The sequence below is a fragment of the Podarcis filfolensis genome, assembly GCF_964270895.1.
Source record: "Podarcis filfolensis genome assembly, chromosome: 12".
Lineage (NCBI taxonomy): Eukaryota > Metazoa > Chordata > Lepidosauria > Squamata > Lacertidae > Podarcis > Podarcis filfolensis.
This window is the reverse complement of record NC_139614.1, coordinates 1,047,074-1,068,419: the sequence shown is the minus strand read 5'-3', so window position 1 is coordinate 1,068,419 and position 21,346 is coordinate 1,047,074. Positions and strand designations below refer to the sequence as shown.

At 41.5% G+C, this 21,346-nt stretch overlaps 1 protein-coding gene across 9 annotated transcripts in view; it reads right to left on the bottom strand.

The window, feature by feature from the left end:
• Positions 1–21,346, bottom strand: part of EZH2 (enhancer of zeste 2 polycomb repressive complex 2 subunit) — a 61,077-nt gene that overhangs the window by 18,986 nt on the left and 20,745 nt on the right. For all 9 annotated transcript variants that reach the window (XM_083577946.1, XM_083577943.1, XM_083577948.1 and 6 more), the window contains 4 exons: positions 20,286–20,447; positions 4,365–4,467; positions 3,536–3,699; positions 1,054–1,145 (listed from right to left, as the gene is read on the bottom strand). In XM_083577946.1, coding sequence (XP_083434072.1) covers positions 1,054–1,145; positions 3,536–3,699; positions 4,365–4,467; positions 20,286–20,447 — 521 coding nt within the window. The remainder of the gene's footprint in view (positions 1–1,053; positions 1,146–3,535; positions 3,700–4,364; positions 4,468–20,285; positions 20,448–21,346) is intronic.

Here is a 21,346-nt window from a genome sequence, read left to right as displayed (position 1 = left end):
GAAGATGATTACTGCTGGTCAAATAAATGGCTGGAATTAAAGAGGAACTGAAAAGCCACCTAGCCTTGCATACGAAGCACTGCAATGTGCTTATTCCCAAGGGCTCTGTGAGTTTGAGTGTAGAAAGTAGGTAACATTTGACAGTTTTCACAAAATTACTAAAGACTGCTGCTAGTAGAGATCAAAAAGCCAAGCAGTATGGAGGCCAAGACTTTCTCCATTTGCATCCCCATAAGCCACTCCACTTCTCCAGTGCTTTTGTTCTGCATATTAAGGTAGGTGTAAGAGGCATCTAATGAGTCCAATCAAGCTCCTATGTATAAACTCTCTCTTTTAATTATAAACTGCCTTTATAGTCCTACAAATACCCTCAGTGTAATATGAATCAGTTATGAGTGAGAAACGGTTTAGCTCAGAAAAACACACACTGCTACCAGGAAAGAAGCAACGATAAATATTAGCTTCATCACAAAATTTGGTATTCCAACACTGCCAGCACAAAACTCTAAGTGCGCACTAGCTCTGAAGAAATATCCCAGAATCAGCACATACTTGCTCACTAGTCTTGCAGGACCAAGGTCTCTCTGACCATGTGCAGACAGCCTGTGGTCAAGAAAACCCCAAAGTGTGAAAGTGGGAGGTGTAAGCCAAATTAGGTCAACCTTTTTTAAAATTATGCATCCCAACCATAGAATCTGAAAAATACAGAGTTTTGAGCTTTTGTTGAAGAATTCACAAATTAGTTGGCAGCAACAGCAACACGCAATGATCAGAAGGGTGCCAGTTTATTCAGCCCCATCTCTAGCCAAATGACAGTTCAATCGACACAAGGATAAGCCAAAGATGCTGTTCAAAGCCAGTAGGAGGTTCCTCAGGAATTTTCACATAAAGATGTTAGCATTCAGCAAATCATAAATCCTATTTGATTCCAGCACTTTTTTCCTGGGAACAGCTAAATAAAATCAACTTTATCATCAGCTGTACCTTTCTTTCTATTCCAAGAGTGAAAAAGAGAGCTAATTAACTCTTAAGCCAAAGGAACATTTGTCTTACCAGATGTTGATAACAGTGTGGCCCACAAGGTTTATTATCTATTGCTGTTTCCGTATTTTTCCGTTTGTAAGTATTAGGAGTTGCATGGAATGCTACAGAAAATTGTTTAAAAAGAAGAATAAGCCGTTTTCTTAGAAATACCTTCAAAGACCATAATACTGAAAAAGTTGATAATGAATCTTCATTTAAACAAAGAGTCTCCAACCAGCATGAAACAATATAAAAACAATGTAATACATTATAAGTACCCAGGATTTTACAGGCTACTTTGCACTGCAGGGATAATAATGGCTACACTACAATTTTAAGAAAACCCTTTGCATAATAAGCTACAATCCAGAGCATCACTGGCACCATGGTATACAGAAGCCTAGGTGCTTTAGAAAGTGTTGCACAACACATTGCTCTGTGAAAAGCTACACCCCACATCATTGACGGAGAGGCCTCCAGCTGAACTGGGGGTGGTGTGATGTTTGTTTAATTAATTCTTGGTGTTGGCCATGAGCACTTGCTTGCTGAAAGATGCAAGGAAGAACAAACTTAATATTTGTAAGGAGAAATTATATTAAAAGTGAAATTACCTGGAAGACCACCTAGCAGAATGGTACAGAATGGTAGTAACACTTGGACTGAGCAAAGACAAGGTGGTTTCCCCCAGATGCCACTGGACTGCAACTCCCATCAGCTCAGCCAGAGAGAAAGATCAGGCATGATGGAAGTGGTAGTCCAAGAGCCCCTGCAGGTATCCCCTTCCATTGGATACCCCTGATGGAAGATCCAAATTCTACTTGTCTTTCTGTGCTCCATAAAATGTCCTAGGTTGGTGACCCCAAAATGGGAGTCTCCCGCTCTTCTCCCTACAACATAGAATGTCCTTCCTTCTGCCACACATGAGACACTTGAGGCATCTGATAAAGATGGAGCTTTTTGTTCCAGCTTTTGTTCCAACATTGTTTTCGTTTGAAAGAATCACCATAATTCCTGTTTTACAGGCAACTCCCAGTTTAGCCATGTCCAAATGATGTGGGACTGCAAACATGTGCCACGTGCACAGCACCAAATCCGGAAGCAGCTCCCATACGTCATAAAATCTCATGAAAAGTGGCAGAGAGGGCTTCTGTGCACCCTGCTGACATGCACTGGGGTCGAATGGAAAATTAGGATTGACTGTATATGCCTTTATACTATTTTACTGGTTTTATGTTGTATTTTTATTTTAATTATATTGTTTATTGTTTTTATATTGTATGCTGCTTGGAGATTTTTTAAACAAATAGGCAAACAAGTGAACAAAATATGGTCACATAAAGAAAACCAAAATAAAATAAAATTTGAGAGGAACATTTAAGTAAACTGATTCAATAGCCAAGAAAAAAACGATGTGCTCTCTTAAGAGCTTTTAACACATTTTTTTAAAAAAATGGCCATGCTTTTATTTGTGGAGTTGTTTGTCTGTTTCTCTGAGTGGGCGGGGGGGGGGAGTGTGTTAATTTTTTCTCTAGACCATTTTCTAGGGTGAAAGGCTGGATGTGGTCTGGAGGGATGTGTGGTTCCCTGGTTGTGAAGAAAGAATCCAATCCTGCATGAAATTGGTGAGGTTTTTATCCCAGACCCAGTTGCGGGCCTCTGGAATGCCCTCCCTCAGCCTCCTTTCTTTCCTCATTCTGACAAAAAGTGAAAACCATCCTCTTCAATCAGGCTTTTTATAATACTTCAGTCTTTTATTTTGCTCCCAGATTTTGTGCATTCTCTCTCTCTTCTCTGGTTGTACATCACACTGTGCGGCATAACTGATTGTGGGATTTTTGTTTCTTTTATTTAACATACAGTGGTACCTCGGGTTACATACGCTTCAGGTTACAGACTCCGCTGCCCCAGAAATAGGGCTTCAGGTTAAGAACTTTGCTTCAGGATGAGAACAGAAATCATGCTCTTGGTGCAGTGGCAGCAGGAGGCCCCATTAGCTAAAGTGGTGCTTCAGGTTAAGAACAGTTTCAGGTTAAGAACAGACCTCCAGAACAAATTAAGTTCTTAACCCAAGGTACCACTGTATTGTACTTTAACCAGTTATATACTGTTGCAGGGGTGTACTTCTGGCTGAGAAAGGGCATAAAATCAAATTTTAATCATCTCACAAAAGTGGATCAATTAGGCAGCTGACATAAATCATGCACACTTAAAGGTTCCAATTAATATACAGCCTTTTCTATTGATTTTAACAGCTGGGGTAGCCATGACTTACTTACATAAAATTTATTTATTAAATTTGTATACTGCCCTTCATCCAAAGATCACAGGCTAGTTTACAACATAAAAAATAAGATGAGAATTAAAAATACATAATAAAAACAAAAACAAACCAACACCCCCTCCCACAAACATGTTTAAAAGGACATAGGCAGTCCAAGGCTTGGGGCAGAGCAAGCAAAATATCTCAACGTTCTTGAATACAAGGGACAGACTGAAATATTTTAGTACTTACGATGTAAGAAGCAATCATATTTGAAACATCGTCTACAGAAGAGAGTATGAAAGGAGTGTAGACTCTGCTCCCTCTGAACAGATTTAGCATTTGGTCCATCTATGTTTGGTGTGCACTCGGGAGGAAGAGCTCCTGGAAGCTGCTGCTCTGTAAGTTCTTTGTATCTACAGAAGTAGTAAAAACGTTCCTATTTTATATGCCAAAAGCCCGGCTTTATTGTCCTTGCAGGAAAAGTACAGCTTATGCAGTTAATCTAAATAATGGGCATTGACATAAATGACATTTGTCTGGCTAAAACCATTTACTTCATTGCTTATTTCATTGATCTGTGATGCTGTAAAGAAAAGGGAAGAAGTTGCCTAATCAAATAGCCAACGCTGACATTCTTTAAGTGCTATGAGGATGGCATTGCCCTAGCCAAATTCTATTTGTTTCAGGGAGAGGGAATTATAAAGGTGCTCAGCAAGCCTATCAATATCAATGGGCCTTTGAATTCCTTAACTTTGCTGGATCACACCTGCTTGCAATAATTCATTCTGGTAATTTAATAAATCTAGAGAAATACCCTCTGTGAGGTTACAGCTGCACCCATGAGATGTTTTAATTAAAAAAGAATAAAACTAAACAGGGTTCCGTTAAAGTGACTCCCTGCCCAGTCATCTCAAAATTACTTAGATTCCATATCCCATACCAAAGTAAACCTTTGTACAAAACTTGGTCAACAATTCCTATTTAAACATGGGGGGGCAGCTGCCTCTCCCTGTCCCCCTTGGCTATGTCCATGTTCAAACGGTGTATGGATTTATGAAATAAATAAAATACATCTTACTTTTCTTTCAGTTCCTCAGCTGTACCCTTATCTGGAAACATTGAGGAAATGGCTTCAAATATCTTGTCAGAAGGAAATTTACGAGGAGGATGACTCTCTTTATCTACATAGAAACAAAAACACAAGCAATGTTCTCTAAAGCTTAGAATCTTCCCACATTGATTCTCAAAGGGGCAGGCAAACTGAATTGCGTCAGAATTCCACACTGACATCTCATTCACCCCAGGGCAACGAAAATGGAAGTGCTGGGGGTGGTCAAGGCATTAGCTTCCCCCCTCCTTTAGAAACTGAAGGCAGGGGCTGACAGAGTGCTTGGCTTCCTCATTCCGCTTGCCTTTATTTTTATACTTTTATTTTGCTTTAAACAGGTACATGTAAACAGGTACATATAAATATAGACAACCAAAATTACAAAGAAAAATTCCTTAATAGTAATGGGGGAAAAAACTAAAAAAACTACAAAAAAAAACTGAAGTACATGACACAGAACATAAGCAATTATGGGAAAGATAAAAGAAAAGAAAAAAGAAAAAGAAAAAAAAAGAAAAAGGAAGATGAGTCAAAGCAGGAAAGCTCATCTATTGTACACTTCCATCAAGCTCACAACAGATCATTATTCTTATCAATTGACTCTATCTGCATTCCAAAGGAATCCCTCATCTTGGTATCAGGGAACATTTCTCTATGCGGTATCATTCTAAACATAGCCAGATCTTTCTTGCTGAGCCCTTGTCCCGTAAATAATTATTTAAACATTCCCATTCTTCTTTCCCCCTTCATGGATCACTGCCTTGCCGTGGCGAAGGGGCTTGAAGAACTCAAAGAAGCTATGAACTATGCCGAGCAGGGCACCCAAGATGAACAGGTCATAGTGGAGAGTTTTGACCAAACGTGATCCACCTGGAGGAGGAACCGGCAAGCCACTCCAGTATCCCTGCCAAGAAAACTCCATGGACAAAGACAACAGGCATATAAAAGTTATGACGCTGGAAGATGAGCCCCTCAGGTCGGAAGGCGTCCAACATGCTACTGGGGAAGAGCGGAGGACAAGTACAAGTAGATCCAGAGCTGATGAAGCGGCTGGGCTAAAGCCGAAAGGACGTTCAGTTGCGGATATGCCTGGAAGTGAAAGGGAAGTCCAATGCTGTAAAGAAAAATATTGCATAGGAACCTGGAATGTAAGAACCATGAACCTTGGTAAGTTGGATGTGGTCAAAAATGAGATGGCAAGAATAAATATTGACATCCTGGGCAACAGTGAACTAAAATGGACGGGAATGGGCGAATTCAGTTCGGATGACCATCATATCTACTACTGTGGGCAAGAAACCCGCAAAAGAAATGGAGTGGCCCTCATAGTCAACAAAAGAGTGGCGAAAGCAGTACTGGGATGCAATCTCAAAAATGATAGAATGATCTCGATACGAATCCAAGGCAGACCTTTTAACATAACAGTAATCCAAGTTTATGCACCAACTACTGGTGCTGAAGAAACTGAAATCGACCAATTCTATGAGGACTTACAAGACCTTATAGAAGTGACACCAAAGAAGGATGTTCTTCTCATTATAGGGGATTGGAATGCTAAAGTAGGGAATCAAGAGATAAAAGGAACAACTGGCAAGTTTGGCCTTGGAGAGCAAAATGAAGCAGGGCAAAGGCTAATAGAGTTCTGTCAAGAGAACAAGCTGGTCATCACAAACACGCTTTTCCAACAACACAAGAGACGACTCTAAACATGGACATCACCAGATGGGCAGCATCGAAATCAGATTGATTATATTCTCTGCAGCCAAAGATGGAGAAGCTCAATACAGTCAGCAAAAACAAGACCTGGAGCTGACTGTGGCTCAGATCATCAGCTTCTTATAGCAAAATTCAAGCTTAAACTGAAGAAAGTAGGAAAAACCACTGGGCCAGTAAGATACAATCTAAATCAAATCCCTTATGAATACACAGTGGAAGTGAGGAACAGGTTTAAGGATTTAGATTTCCTAGACAGAGTGCCTGAAGAACTATGGATGGAGGCTCGCAAAATTATACAGGAGGCAGCAACGAAAACCATCCCAATGAAAAGGAAATGCAAGAAAGCAAAGTGGCTGTCCAATGAGGCCTTACAAATAGCGGGGGAGAGAAGGCAAGCAAAATGCGATGGAAATAGAGAAAGATACAGGAAATTGAATGCAGATTTCCAAAAAATAGCAAGGAGAGACAAGAAGGCCTACTTAAACGAGCAATGCAAAGAAATAGAGGAAAACAACAGAATGGGAAGAACCAGAGATCTGTTCAAGAAAATTGGAGATATGAAAGGAACATTTCGTTCAAAGATTGCCATAATAAAGGACAAAAGTGGTAAGGACCTAACAGAAGCAGAAGACATCAAGAAGAGGTGGCAAGAATACACAGAGGAATTATACCAGAAAGATATGGATGTCTCGTACACCCCAGGTAGTGGGGTTGCTGAGCTTGAGCCAGACATCCTGGAGAGTGAAGTCAAATGGGCCTTAGAAAGCACTGCAAATAACAAGGCCAGTGGAAGTGATGGTATTCCAGCTGAACTATTTAAAATTTTAAAAGATGATGCTGTTAAGGTGCTACACTCAATATGCCAGCAAGTTTGGAAAACTCAGCAGTGGCCAGAGGATTGGAGAAGATCAGTCTACATCCCAATCCCAAAGAAGGGCAGTGCTAAAGAATGCTCCAACTACCGCACAATTGCACTCATTTCACACGCTAGCAAGGTTATGCTTAAAATTCTACAAGGAAGGCTCAAGCAGTATGTGGACCGAGAACTCCCAGAAGTACAAGCTGGATTTAGAAGAGGCAGAGGAACCAGAGACCAAATTGCAAACATGCGCTGGATTATGGAGAAAGCTAGAGAGTTCCAGAAAGACATCTACTTCTGCTTCATTGACTATGCAAAAGCCTTTGACTGTGTCGACCACAGCAAACTATGGCAAGTTCTTAAAGAAATGGGAGTGCCTGATCACCTCATCTGTCTCCTGAGAAATCTCTATGTGGGACAAGAAGCTACAGTTAGAACTGGATATGGAACAACTGATTGGTTCAAAATTGGGAAAGGAGTACGACAAGGCTGTATATTGTCTCCCTGGTTATTTAACTTATATGCAGAATTCATCATGCGAAAGGCTGGGCTGGATGAATCCCTAGCCGGAATTAAGATTGCTGGAAGAAATATCAACAACCTCAGATATGCAGATGACACAACCTTGATGGCAGAAAGTGAGGAGGAATTAAAGAACCTTTTATTGAGGGTGAAAGAGGAGAGCGCAAAATATGGTCTGAAGCTCAACATCAAAAAAACGAAGATCATGGCCACTGGTCCCATCACCTCCTGGCAAATAGAAGGAGAAGAAATGGAGGCAGTGAGAGATTTTACTTTCTTGGGCTCCATGATCACTGCAGATGGTGACAGCAGCCACGAAATTAAGAGACGCCTGCTTCTTGGGAGGAAAGCAATGACCAACCTAGACAGCATCTTAAAAAGTAGAGACATCACCTTGCCAACAAAGGTCCGTATAGTAAAAGCTATGGTTTTCCCAGTAGTGATGTATGGAAGTGAGAGCTGGACCATAAAGAAGGCTGATCGCCGAAGAATTGATGCTTTTGAATTATGGTGCTGGAGGAGACTCTTGAGAGTCCCATGGACTGCAAGAAGATCAAACCTATCCATTCTGAAGGAAATCAGCCCTGAGTGCTCACTGGAAGGACAGATCGTGAAGCTGAGGCTTCAATACTTTGGCCACCTCATGAGAAGAGAAGACTCCCTGGAAAAGACCCTGATGTTGGGAAAGATGGAGGGCACAAGGAGAAGGGGACGACAGAGGACGAGATGGTTGGATAGTGTCTTCGAAGCTACAAACATGAGTCTGACCAAACTGCGGGAGGCAGTGGAAGACAGAAGTGCCTGGCGTGCTCTGGTCCATGGGGTCACGAAGAGTCGGACACGACTAAACGACTAAACAACAACAACAACAACAACAACATTCTTCTTTCACCAATTTTTTAGGTTTATCTCTTATTGCATCTGTCAGCTTTGCGAGCTCCAAGTACTCGCACAATTTGACTACCCATTCCTCTTTAGTGGGTGTATTTTTATCTTTCCAGTGTTTTGCCACTATAACCCTTGCTGCTGACGTTGCATAAATAGCCTATTTTTGTTTTTGGGAATATTATCTGAAACCATTCCTAGTAAAAATTCTTCCGGTTTCTTGCTAAATGTAGTTTTTATCAATCTCTTTATCTCTTCATAAATCATGTTCCAAAATCTTTGTATCTCTAGACAGGACCACCACATATGGTAGTATGTTCCTATCTGCTCCTTACATCGCCAGCACTTGTTATTATTTGATTTATTTATTTTTGCAAGTTTTACAGGGGTCAAGTACCACCTATAGTACATTTTCATAAGATTTTCCCTTATAAGGAAACAAGCTGTGAATTTTATATTTTTATATTTTTAGTCCATAATTCATTCCAAATATTGGGTTTGATCGTATGTCCCAGATCCCTCTCCCATTTTACTGTAATTTCTTTGATATCTTCCTCCTTTCTTTGCCAATTCAAAAGTAGTTTGTACATTTTAGAAAGTGTCTTTTGATTATTATATAAAATATCCTTCTCCAGATTGGATATTTTTTTGTCAAATCCTTTGGTTCTTTTATCCTTTTCAAGGGCGGCTTTTAATTGGTAATACTCCAGCCAGGTTATTCCCTTCTGTTTCAATTCGCTTAGGTCCTTTATTTTCGGATCACTACTTGTTTCCTCTACTAAATCCTTATATGTTAGCCAATCGCTGTTCATATTCATCCTGTGAACCGACATAGATTCCATTGGTGACAGCCACCATGGTGTTTTGGTTACTACTGATTTTTACTCCTCTCCCATACTTCATATAATGTCCTTCTCACAATATGATTTAAAAATCCTTTGTGGGATTTAACTATCCCATCCCTCCAGATTTAGGACTTCCGTGTTTTTAATTAATATCCAGTCCTTAATCCATGTCCAGCACGCTGCCTCAAAGTACAGTTTAAGGTCAGGGACCGCGAAGCCTCCTTTTTCCTTCAACTCTGTTAGTAGCTTAAATTTTATGCGTGGTTTTTCCCCTTGCCAAATAAACTTGGCAAGGTCTTTCTGCCAATCCTTAAAACACTTTACGCCTCTAATTATAGGTATTGTTTGGAACATAAAAATCATCTTTGGCAATACCATCATTTTAACTGTGGATATTCTCCCCCACAGGGACAGATTCAATTTTCCCCAAGTCTCTAATTCTTTTTTTATTTCCTTCCACTTCTTCTCATAATTGTCCTTATATAAGTTTATATTCTTATTGGTGATCCAAACCCCCAAATAATTTACCTTATTGGCTACCTTTAAACCCGTTGTATTTTCCAGTTCCTCTTGTTCCAACTTACGTAAATTTTTCGTTAATAATTTGGATTTTCCTTTATTCAGTTTGAACCCAGAGACCTTCCCAAATTCTTCCAGTTGTGCAAGCGTTTTTTGGATACTTTCCACTGGATTTTCAGTGGTTACAATTACATCATTGGCAAAGGCTTTAATTTTGTAGTATCGAGTTCCTAGGTTAATTCCTCTTATATTTTTATCCTTTCTTATTGCTATTAAAAGTGGTTCCAAGGTGGCAATAAAAAGAAGTGGGGAGAGAGGGCACCCCTGGCTTGTCCCCCTTTCGATGCTGAACTCTTTGGTGATCTCGTTATTTATTAGCAATTTTGCTTTTTGGTTATCATATATCGCCCTAATTCCATTAATTATTTTCTCCCCTATGTCCAGACCTTTGAAAGTTTCCAATAGGAAATTCCATGATACTCTATCAAAAGCTTTTTCTGCATCAACCAATAACATGGCCATCTTTTTACTTGGTTTCATTTCGACATATTCCAACAGATCAATTATTATTCTTGTATTGTCTTTTATATGTCTATCCGGTAAGCCCGCCTGGTCTCTGCTGATTATTTTGTTTAGGGTCTTTTTTAATCTATTAGCCATCACCCCAGCATAGATCTTATAGTCTGTATTCAACAGGGAGATTGGTCTATAATTTTTCATGTCTGTCAACTCCACTCCCTGTTTTGGGATTAGAGTGATCTGTGCTTCTTTCCGTGATTGTGGTATATCTTTCCCTCCCAGTATATTATTCATTATTCTTTGTAATATAGGGAGGAATACTTCTTCCAGATTCTTATAGTACATTAATGTGATTCCGTCAAGACCTGGCGATTTGCCACTCTTCATTTTTTTTATTACTTGTGCTATTTCATCTATTTCTATTTTGGAGTTTAGGGCCTCAACTTCTTTTTCAATTCTTGGTAATTTATTTTGTTGTAAATACTCTTCCATTTTATTAACCTCTAAATGTTCTTGTTTATACAAATCTTTATAAAAGCTTTAAGAATTTTATTTTTATTTTTACTGGGTCTGTTATTTCCTCCCCTTGGTCCAAAATTTTATTTATAACTTTTTTTGTTTGCTTTTCCTTTATCATCCATGCTAACAACTTACCGGGCTTATTGGCGGACTCAAAATACCTTTGTTTTGCCCATTTAATTTTATTTTCTACTTCCTTATTTAATATACTAGAGATATGGGATTGCAACATCTTTATTTTTTGTAATATTTCATGACTTTTTGGATTTTTGATCAGCTCTTTTTCATTAATTCTTATCTGTTTAGTTAGCTCTTGGATATTATTGTCTTTTATCTTCTTCAGCCTAGCCATTTGTTGTATTCCAAGACCCCTCATGTACGCTTTACTTGCATCCCAAACTACATTTATATCTGTATTTTGTTTCCCATTTATCTCGAAAAATTCAGCTAACTTGATTTTTGCTTGCGTCACCCATTGGTCGTCTCTCCATATCTCATCGTTCATCCTCCACCTTCCCTTTGTTTGCTTTTTAATTTCCATATGTATTGTTACTGGATTATGGTCTGATATAGTCCTTCCCAGAATTTCTGCTTTTTCTAAGAAGAGGGTCAGCCCTTTAGAGATCCAAATAGCATCTAACCTCCCCCCTGATTTTTTAGCTTCCAAGAAGTGTGTAATATCTTTCCCATTAGGGTGTTTAATTCTCCATGAGTCACAGAGGTCAAAATTGTCCACCATCTGGAAAAAGGAGAGTGGTAATTTACCTTCATTGGTAAGTTTCCCTCTAAAAGTTCTATCCCATTCGACCGAGACCACTCCATTCCAATCTCCCATAAGAACAATATTCTCCCCAATTTAATTCCATAACTTCTTTTCCAGCTCCTTGAAAAACTCTGATTTATTATTTATTATTATTATTTATTATTATTCGGAGCATAAATGCCCACTATGATTATTTTTTTCCCTTCTATAGTAATCTGCACTCCGCTTGCCTTTAATGTGTGCCTTCCAGAACCAGGGCAAGACCAGGTACACGCAGCCAAGCAATCTGGTTTTTCTTATTGTCAAAGAATGCCCTACCTGTTCTTATTTCCTTGACTTATGACTGCTTTGACACAGTTGCCATGCAGTATGGGCAACTTACTCCCCTACGCCAACACTCAGGCAAAGTTCCAAGCTATTCTACTGTTTTGCCATGGCATCGATGGAGAGAGAAAATGAGAATTTGAGCTATCAGAAGCAATCTGTTTTTATTCTTCTATAACAGCTGATTGCTTAATTAACTCTCATCTCATGACGCAGATGAGCATACTTATTAGAATTTGTGTCCCACTCTATGCTCTGGGGGTTACAGCAAGTTCAAGTTTTATACCTAGATCAGGTGCACTCAACCATCAGCATGAGACCAGGGCCACTGGGAGCTGCCCTTGACCCAGACAGTATCTGAAGAAGTGTGCATGCACACGAAAGCTCATACCAAGAACTAACTTAGTTGGTCTTTAAGGTGCTACTGGAAGGAAAAAAAAAATTATTTTGTTTTGTTTTGACTATGGCAGACCAACACGGCTACCTATCTGTAACTAGGATTATTTGAATCCTACTGTGAAGGTTGATTCCTGAGAAGGGTCTTGAGAGCAGCCTCAGAAAACAGGAAAGGAGGTCAGAATTGTTATTGTTGCTTGTGGCCTCTCCCTGGGCTGGACTTACAGCAATATTTTGGATGAAAGCCAAGCAGGAGGCACTGGAGCCGTGGAAAAGGAAAGGGGAAAAGAGAGAGAAAACTGAGGGCTCAAGACCCTGATCCAGAAAAGTGGTCCCCGTGATCAGCTGGAGGCACCTACCAAGGAGGGCCTTCAACACCTCCAAGGAACTGAAATCAGAAGCAAAATTCACAGTTATGTACCCAATGGGATCTCCACTACTTAACTTTGGATGGACAGGTTAAGTAGCTGTGTGTAGAAGAGAAAGGACCTTCTGTAGCAAAGGCAGTTGCTGCAGAAGTGTGCGAGTCAAGTTTGCAGCCATCATGTGACTGCCTAATGAGGTAGTTGAAATGATACCAACAGTGAGGACTATGCAGCTGTTCTATGAAAAACTCTCCAAGCTTGGAAACGTAGAGTTGGAAGGGACCCCGGTGGGCCTCTAGTCCAACCCCCTGCAATGCAGGAATCTCAAAACACAGTAAATATTGAAGGTGGTCTAAACCACTGAGCCTCTTGGGCTTGCCGATCGGAAGGTCGGAGGTTTGAATCCCCGTGACGGTGTGAGCTCCCGTTGCTCGGTCCCTGCTCCTGCCCACCTAGCAGTTCGAAAGCACGTCAAAGTGCAAGTAGATAAATAGGTACCACTCTGGAAGGTAAACGGCGTTTCCGTGAACTGCCCTGGTTTTGCCAGAAGCGGCTTAGTTATGCTGGCCACATGACCCGGAAAAACTGTCTGCGGACAAACGCCGGCTCCCTCGGCCAGTAAAGTGAGATGAGTGCCGCAACCCCAGAGTCGTTCACGACTGGACTTAACTGTCAGGGGTCCTTTAGTCTCAGAGCCACCTTGTAAATGGGAGAGGGTGTTTTGCCCAAAGGTCAAGCTGAGAAGTGTCGAAGATCCAATACATGATGCGTTGTTTTAACTGTTTTTAATTGCCTCCCCTGTCTTACCTTTTTAATTTGTGGGGGGGATTTGTTGCTGTTGTTTTTCTTTTTTAAATTTTTTATTTTCAAAGTTTCAAAAAACAATAATTTGTTAAACACAGACACACTTGTTTACATTAAACCAGGGGTCAGCAAACTTTTTTAGGAGGGGGCTGGTTTACCACCCCTCAGAGCTTGTGGCGGGCCAGACTGTGCATGCGCGCACACACACGCAGCGGGGGGGGGGGTTCTCTCTCCCCCAGCCCTGCCCCTCCCCCTGCTCTCCTACCTCCTCCTCCGCTCTGCCTGCGGTGGTGGCATAGCTGCCAAGTGTCCCTCATTCCAGCGCCATGTCCCGCTGCTGTCCCTTATTGATGGATGTCCCTTAAATGATGTTCCTTAAATTTCAAAGGAAGCAGCTCCTCTCCCTCCCTGCTGGCCAGGGAGGAGGGAGGCCCCAACTGTGTTGCTTGGCTGTGTTGCTCACCCAATAAGAAGTCTAAGAACGACTGGAAGCTTGCATGCCTTGTGCTGATCAAATCGGCTGCGTTGCCTGGGGACTCGCCTTTGCTCAGCGCTTCCCAGCGGAGAGGTGACGGTGGTTTTCCTTGAGGCTTCGTTTGGCTGCTGGCTGGGCTTTCTGCCTTTGGCTCAGAGGGGCTCAGAAGTTGAACATACCTGTGCTGAGTGCTCAGATCGGAATCGGATGGATACGTCATCGACGGCCCACTCACCTTTGCCAGCGAAAAGGTCTGTCTGGAGTGGGGGCACATGGTGGGGGGAAAGGAAAGGAGATCTCGTGGGGGGGGCTTTTGAATTTGTTCTGGAGGCTCCTTCGATTGACTTATTGACTGCCGATCTCGTGGCGAGGGGGGAGGCTGTGTGTGTGTGGCTAGTTAATGCAAGCTGAGGGGGTTTTTGAATGCTGGACGCCATTTTGTTGCATGTGCTGCTGCAAACTTTGCAAAGCCAGGCCGGGGAGCCATCTTAAGTTGAGGCTGCGTAGGCCTTGTGGTGCATGTGATTCAGATTCTATTCAGTTGAACCTCTGGTTACAAAGTTGGTTGGACAGTGTTCTCGAAGCTACCAGCATGAGTTTGACCAGACTGCAGGAGGACAGGAAGACTGGAGTGCCTGGAACAGGTGAGGCTGCAGGTCCCTTATTTTGGCTGCTGATCCCTTATTTTCAAGGCTGCTGGTCCCTTATTTTCAAATCTGTAAGTTGACAGCTATGGGTGGTGGTGGTGCTTCTCCTTTCCGGGTCAGCTTTCCTGGGCAGCAGTTGTGGGGCCAGCAGATGCACCAAGCTCCAGCCAAAACTCTGTGATGTGCCCGTCATGATGCCCACAGCGCAGCCATGGATGGAGAGGCTGGTGGGCAGGTGGCGAGGCTTCGGACTGGCTGGCACCAAAGCTCAGCACTCTTCCTCCACAGGGCGGGGAGAAGCTAGGAGGAGGAAGGGAGGAAGGAGGAGGTGCCCCCGCGGTGTGTGTGAGGAGAGGGGGGAAATGGTGCCCGAAAAAAATTGCAAAAAATGAAATAATAAATGGCACAGCCAGAATGATCACACCGATCTAAGCGGCGATTCCAGGACTGTCTGCGGGCCAGATCCAGAGGGCAAATGGGCCTAATCCGGCCCACGGGCCTTAGTTTGCTGACCCATGCATTAAACGATAATTCATATCAGTATCTTTATGGGGTTCCCTGAACTCCCAGACTTCCCCCACCCCTCCCTTGGCTTCCAAAAATTATCTTCCTTTTTCAACTGTATCTAATTACATTTATCTAAATTATTACATTTCAATTTTATCCTTTGTCACTTTAAATTACAAGTGCTATGTCAATCCTGCTAACGTTTTTAAATGTTTACAGTGTTCTTTAATATATTCTATAAAGTTATGCCATTCAAATCAAATCAAATACCTTTACTGGCATTAAAGTATAAAACATTTCAAGTCACTGGGATAATTAAAAATTGTCAAGGGTCATAAGGTCACACTGTGATCGTGTGCACTTAGATATTCTGCTTCACCCTGTCTGTTCCCCAAAAGGATGGATCACTGGGAAACCTTTTGGTTAAGATTCTGGCTAAAAATGAGGCTACTAAAGCAGTGATATCTTTGTCCCGATCTGCCAGGAGAAACCTCATTTGACTTCTTCTCGGAGTTATAGGCTGGAAGTCCAACATTTTCCTCAGCATCAGTTGGCGAGGTCTGCTGTGTAGAGAGCAAACTAAGAGAATGTGGTCCATTGAATCAGGTACTCCTTCGTTGCAGGCACACAAACAGGCTTGATATGGAGTATGTGAGAATCTGCCTTTGGTCACTGCAGAAGGGAAAGCATTTAATCTCGTGAACATAAAGGCTCTTCAATGGGAGGGGAGTAGTAGATATTTGGCACAGGTTCCATAGGATGTTGTAATACCTAAGGCCTCCGGAGGACAGGATCTCGGAGTATGAAGTAACAAGCGCTGTCTTTGGTAGTCGTAGAGTTGCTGCTCGATTATTTGGAATTTGTAACTTGCGTCACATGCTTCAAGGCTCTCGAGCGCAATGCCCAAACTACGAATTTTATCTTGAATTGCTCTATACCATCTAGATGAAATGCGGTCTTCAACCACAGAGGTTAAGAAGGAGTTAGCTGTTGTTCTAAAGTGGACTTTCAGCCAGGCCTTGGTTGTAGTCAGCCATGCTTTGGTTTCCATCAGACGTTGACCGGTTTCAACACATAAGGCTAAGTAACTTATACATTTAGGGGCACCAAGGATCTTACAAAGAAAAGTTGCTTGAATTTGTTCAACTTCTCTATTAAATGCTTGTATCCAAATTGGAATGCTGTACAATAACTGAGAAAGGACCTTGGCATTAAAAATATTTATTGTAGCGGGACCATCTGGTTGCATCTGAGGAAGAAAAAATGAAGAATCACAGATCTGGTGCATTTTGCTTGGATGATCATTCGGCGTCTGTGTGTTGTTCAGTTTAAATTTGACTGGTAGGTATCCCTAGGTATTTGAAAGATTTTACCTGGTCAGTGGGGTGATTATCTAGTCTCCATTTGACAATTTGATGACTTTGAGGAAAAATCATACTTTTTGCCAAGGATTTATTGGACGGTAATTCTTAGGAGTGATGATGTTTAGCCAAACATCTGGTAATATCCTGAATTTGTCAAAGTAAATAAGTTGACTAATAGAGGGGCCAACTTATGCCATTCTTTGTTGAATTTACTGTCCTATTGGTGCCTGATCTTCCCGGTCAGCCTTGCCATTTTCACATAGTCCATCAACTTCATTATCCATTCCTCTTTCGATGGGGCTCTTTCCTCTTTCCATCCCTGGGCAAATAACATTCTTACCACTGTCGTCGCATACATACAGTACTTCCTTATCCTTTGGTAATTCTTCTCCTATTATACCTAATAAAAAGGCCTCTGGTTTTTGAACAAAAATTATTTTAAAATTTTTTTTCAGTTCATTATAAATCATTTCCCAGAAGGCCTTTGCTATTTTCCAAGTCCACCACATATGATGGAATGTATCTTTTAGCTTTACACTTCCAACATTTGTTGGTCGAATTCTTATACATTTTCGATAATCTTGTAGGAGTCAAATTACCATCTGTACATCATTTTCATATAATTCTCTTTTAACGTACAGCAGGCTGTAAATTTTAAATCCTCATTCCATAACTTCTCCCATGAAGCAAGTTGTATATTATATCCCACATCTTTTGCCCAGTGTATTACAGATTTTAATTCCTCATCTTTTCTTTCCCATTCCAGCAACAATTTAAACATTTTCGACAGAACTTTTTCATTATTTCCCAACAGTTATTTCTGTAATCTCGAAAATTCTTTACCAAAACCAACCCCTTTATCCAACCTAAAGATGTCATTTAATTGGTGATATTGGAGCCAGTCAGTTAACAGATGCCTTATGTCTTCAAACTTTTTTACTTTCAATTGATTTCCCTCCATGGTCAACTCATTATACATTGCCCATTCTTTTTCCATTTTTTTTAAAACTGACGCTTCCAATGGTGATATCTATCATGGGGTTTTATTCTCTAATAAGTTCTTATATTTTCCCCAAACAGCATAAATTGATTTTCTAACAATATGGTTTAGAAATCCTCTATGAACTTTGGATTTTCCATACTACATACTGTCTTTTGCATCAAATGAAGTCTTATTTCCAATTCAAATCTTAACGACCTTGTAGCTGTTTCAATTTGGCAGTTTGTGATCTTATCCCATCTTCTCCAGCGTACGTCTGTACATTAGTTTCAAATAATCTCTAATGAACAGAACCTTCTTAATGGTGGCGTAGGTGGGTTACCAACAGGCGAAGTGCTTTTGCACTCAATGCCTCCCTGCCTCCTGCATTCCATGCCAGAGCAAAAGCCAGGTACCGAGACGATATGCAGGTGCAGCCTGTTTTCCCCATCCCTGTGGGGGGAGTTTGCAAGGATAATTATCCTCAATCATCCTTGATTCATCTATGCCAACGATCTCCCGTTGTCGTGGGACCTGGTTCCATTAAGGCAGCCAGAACCGGAAGCCCCAGACTGGTTCTGAGGTTCCATGCCAAAGCGACTGGCTCTGGGGTGGCTCAGGACTTCATGACTTCCATGATGACCATGGAGCTGTCCCAGCATGTCATTGGCCCAATATGGCCGGCCTAGTGATGTGAGGTGAGAATATTCTCGAGAATGAGAATATTCTCTGCTAGAAAATTATCCAGAGAATATTCTCCACAAACTGTAAATTCTAGTGTAAGAACCATTTTTACAACCCACATTTTAAAAATCTAGTAAATAATAAGTCAAGCTGTGCTATTGCCAGTGTAAGTAATGAATAATTTATATTTTATCCAGTTACATTACTAGGAATTGTGTCATTCACCATAGGCAGTTCTGAAATGTGAGCTATGGAAAACATTTGTTTAAAAGTTTTTAAAATGTTATTCATTTAATTTGATGAACATTTGAATTTGTATGTATTTCAACCATATGTAATAGCCTCCCCACCCCCCATTTTGATATGACCTTATTCTTAGCAATTCTATACCCTTGGCCGTACGGTGTGATTTTTTTTTTTACAGAAAGTAGCTTTAATGCTTTATACACTTAAAAGTAACTAGGTCTATACAATTATGTGTAACAGCATGTGAGGTGGCCTTGATTTAAACAGTTGAGGTTTCTATATATTTAGGGCCAGTAACTGGTTTTTGCAGTGCCATTCAATGGTACAAGGTGCTATTTACCAGAGACTGACATACTAAAATATATTATCATATATTTTATGATAATAAAATGTGGCACTTCACACTGAAAGCAACATCCTCCCAAGCATCATCCCTGGAGACAGTCATCCAAGTAGGATTGGAACCTCTGGAACCACTGCAAAGAAGTACAGCCCATTCCAGAATACAATGAATATCACTGCAGAAGAATACAAGGGTTGATGGTGTTGAAAACCACTGAGAGATAAAGGAGAATTAACAGGGATACACTCCCACTGTCTTTCTCCCAACAAAAATAATAATACAGGGTGACCAAGGCAGTTTCTGTGCCAAAACGGGGTCGAAACTCCAATTGAAATTGATCTAGAACATCAAGTCTCATCTAAGAGAGCCTGGATGTGACCTGTGACCACACACTGAAGAACCTTGTCCAAGAAGGGGACACTAGCAACTGATTGCTTAGATTTTCTGGTCCATAGAAGTTTTCTTAAAGTTTCTTAAAGGTAAAGGGACCTCTGACCATTAGGTCCAGTCGTGGCCGACTCTGGAGTCGCGGCGCTCATCTCGCTTTATTGGCCGAGGGAGCCGGGAGCTTCCGGGTCATGTGGCCAGCATGACTAAGCCACTTCTGGCAAACCAGAGCAGAGCACTGAAATGCAGTTTACCTTCCCGCCGGAGCGGTACCTATTTAGCTACTTGCACTTTGACGTGCTTTTGAACTACTAGGTTGGCAGGAGCTGGGACCGAGCAACGGGAGCTCACCCCGTCGCGGGGATTCGAACCGCCAACCTTCTGATCGGCAAGTCCTAGACTCTGTGGTTTAAAGTTTCTTACCACTGCTTTATATAGGCAGGCACGGACAACCCACTCCCCCATGGAGGCTTTGATTGTAACAAGCTGTCCCCTCCTTGCTAGATTTAATCAGCCATGAGGGGCAAGATCAGAAGCAGTCAACCGAACCTTGTCTGTGTCTTCAAGCCATACTAACTGAAACTTATCCAACACAAGAAGCCTAGAAAGTGTTCCAGATGCCTCTGGAAATTCATCTGATGGAACAGTGGAGTCAAGATGCCAGCAGATGTGGCTTCTGTCCTCCAAATGCTTCACAAAGAAGTCACAACAGGCCACCGTCAGTTCCTTTCCCCTTCAGGTGAGACTGTAAGAGGCCCTGTACTACCAAGGAAAGCAGCTCTAGGCATCATATGAACAAAGCAATAAAAACAATTAAGTGGTTCTTCTTCATTGCCTTCACTGCCACTAAGTAGGCTCAATAATTAGCCGTCACACCTGGTGTTTTCCTCCACCCGCATTCAACCCTTCTCACGGCTTGCTTTGTTGCCCTCAGCTCAGGCCCCCTCTCAGGCTAGAGCCTGAGGGCGGGCCTGAGGGGAAGCCCAACAGGAGGAAGGCCTTCAGAAGCAATTATGTCCATGGTCTAGGTCCTCTGTATTCCACAAATTACCCAGGGGTTCAACAGGAGAGCCAGTCATATATATCAGCTGGAAAATCCCCCAGAGCCATCTGAAAACTATTTGGAGCCATCACCATCTGAGAGCGGACCATTCTAATACATTCCCACCTCTGCAGAAGGGGAAAGGCATTTAAATAAATGTCTTTGCACCATATTAACCTACCTATTCTGCTGGCCTCTCGGTTCTTTTGCTTTTCATTTCTCCCATCAAGATTGTCGTCTTCGCCACCATCATCGTCGTCATCTTCATCGTCTTCGTCATCACTATACTGCCCAAGAGCATTGACCAGCTCCACAAATATCTCATCATTGATAAACCCACATTCTGAAATCAGGTATAGACATAAATGGAAGAGATATGCATTTGCAAACAGGCTGTGCATATCCTCAGGTAGCATAGCTCACTACGCAGAAAAACATTAAAAGTAAATTAACTTTGGAAACACAGGAAAATGGGCATGAGTAAGATCTTGTAGCTATTTCTCTTCAACTATGCTTTTTTAGTCTTTCAGGACACAACACAGAACTTTATTTGCGCTGAATCTAGACACATATAAAAAACACTGTGAACATGCCTTTTTTAAAAAAAATTGTAATATATATATTGAATTTCCCATTAGCTCACCATCACCATCTAGTGTCACATTTGTATCATGCACTTAAAACGTTATATTTGCAACTTTATAACTGAGTCCTGGGATAATTCTCTTGCAGAAAATGAGAGAGTAGCCAAGCCAAAGACAGAAAGATATTTAATATTTCATTATCATTCCTATCCCTAATCACAGATAATTCAGAGCAGCATTATTTTGCAATCCTAGTCCATTTACCTGGGAATAAGTCCAGTCGAACTCAATGGGACTTACTTTTGAGCAGACATGAATAGGATTGTGCTATAAAGAACAGGTTGCACATCTAGTGCTAGATATTAAAGCAGTCATCTGTTTAGCCATGTATATGGATTCTGTGCTTGTGCAGAACTCAAACAGGAAGCTTCCAAAACTGGGCTAGAGTTTTCACAGGAACTCCACCTGACTCTTTCATGTGCATGCATTAAGAAGTATTTTTCCCAATTTCCCACTCAGCTCCATTTTTGGACTGACATAGCAGCCCTGCAGGAGAGGGAGAGAAGGGCAACAGGCACAGCAGCATATGCAGCGGGAGAGGCAGGTGGGTTGTGCAACTATATAGACAAGGGAGCAATGTATTCCTTCTTGTGGTCTT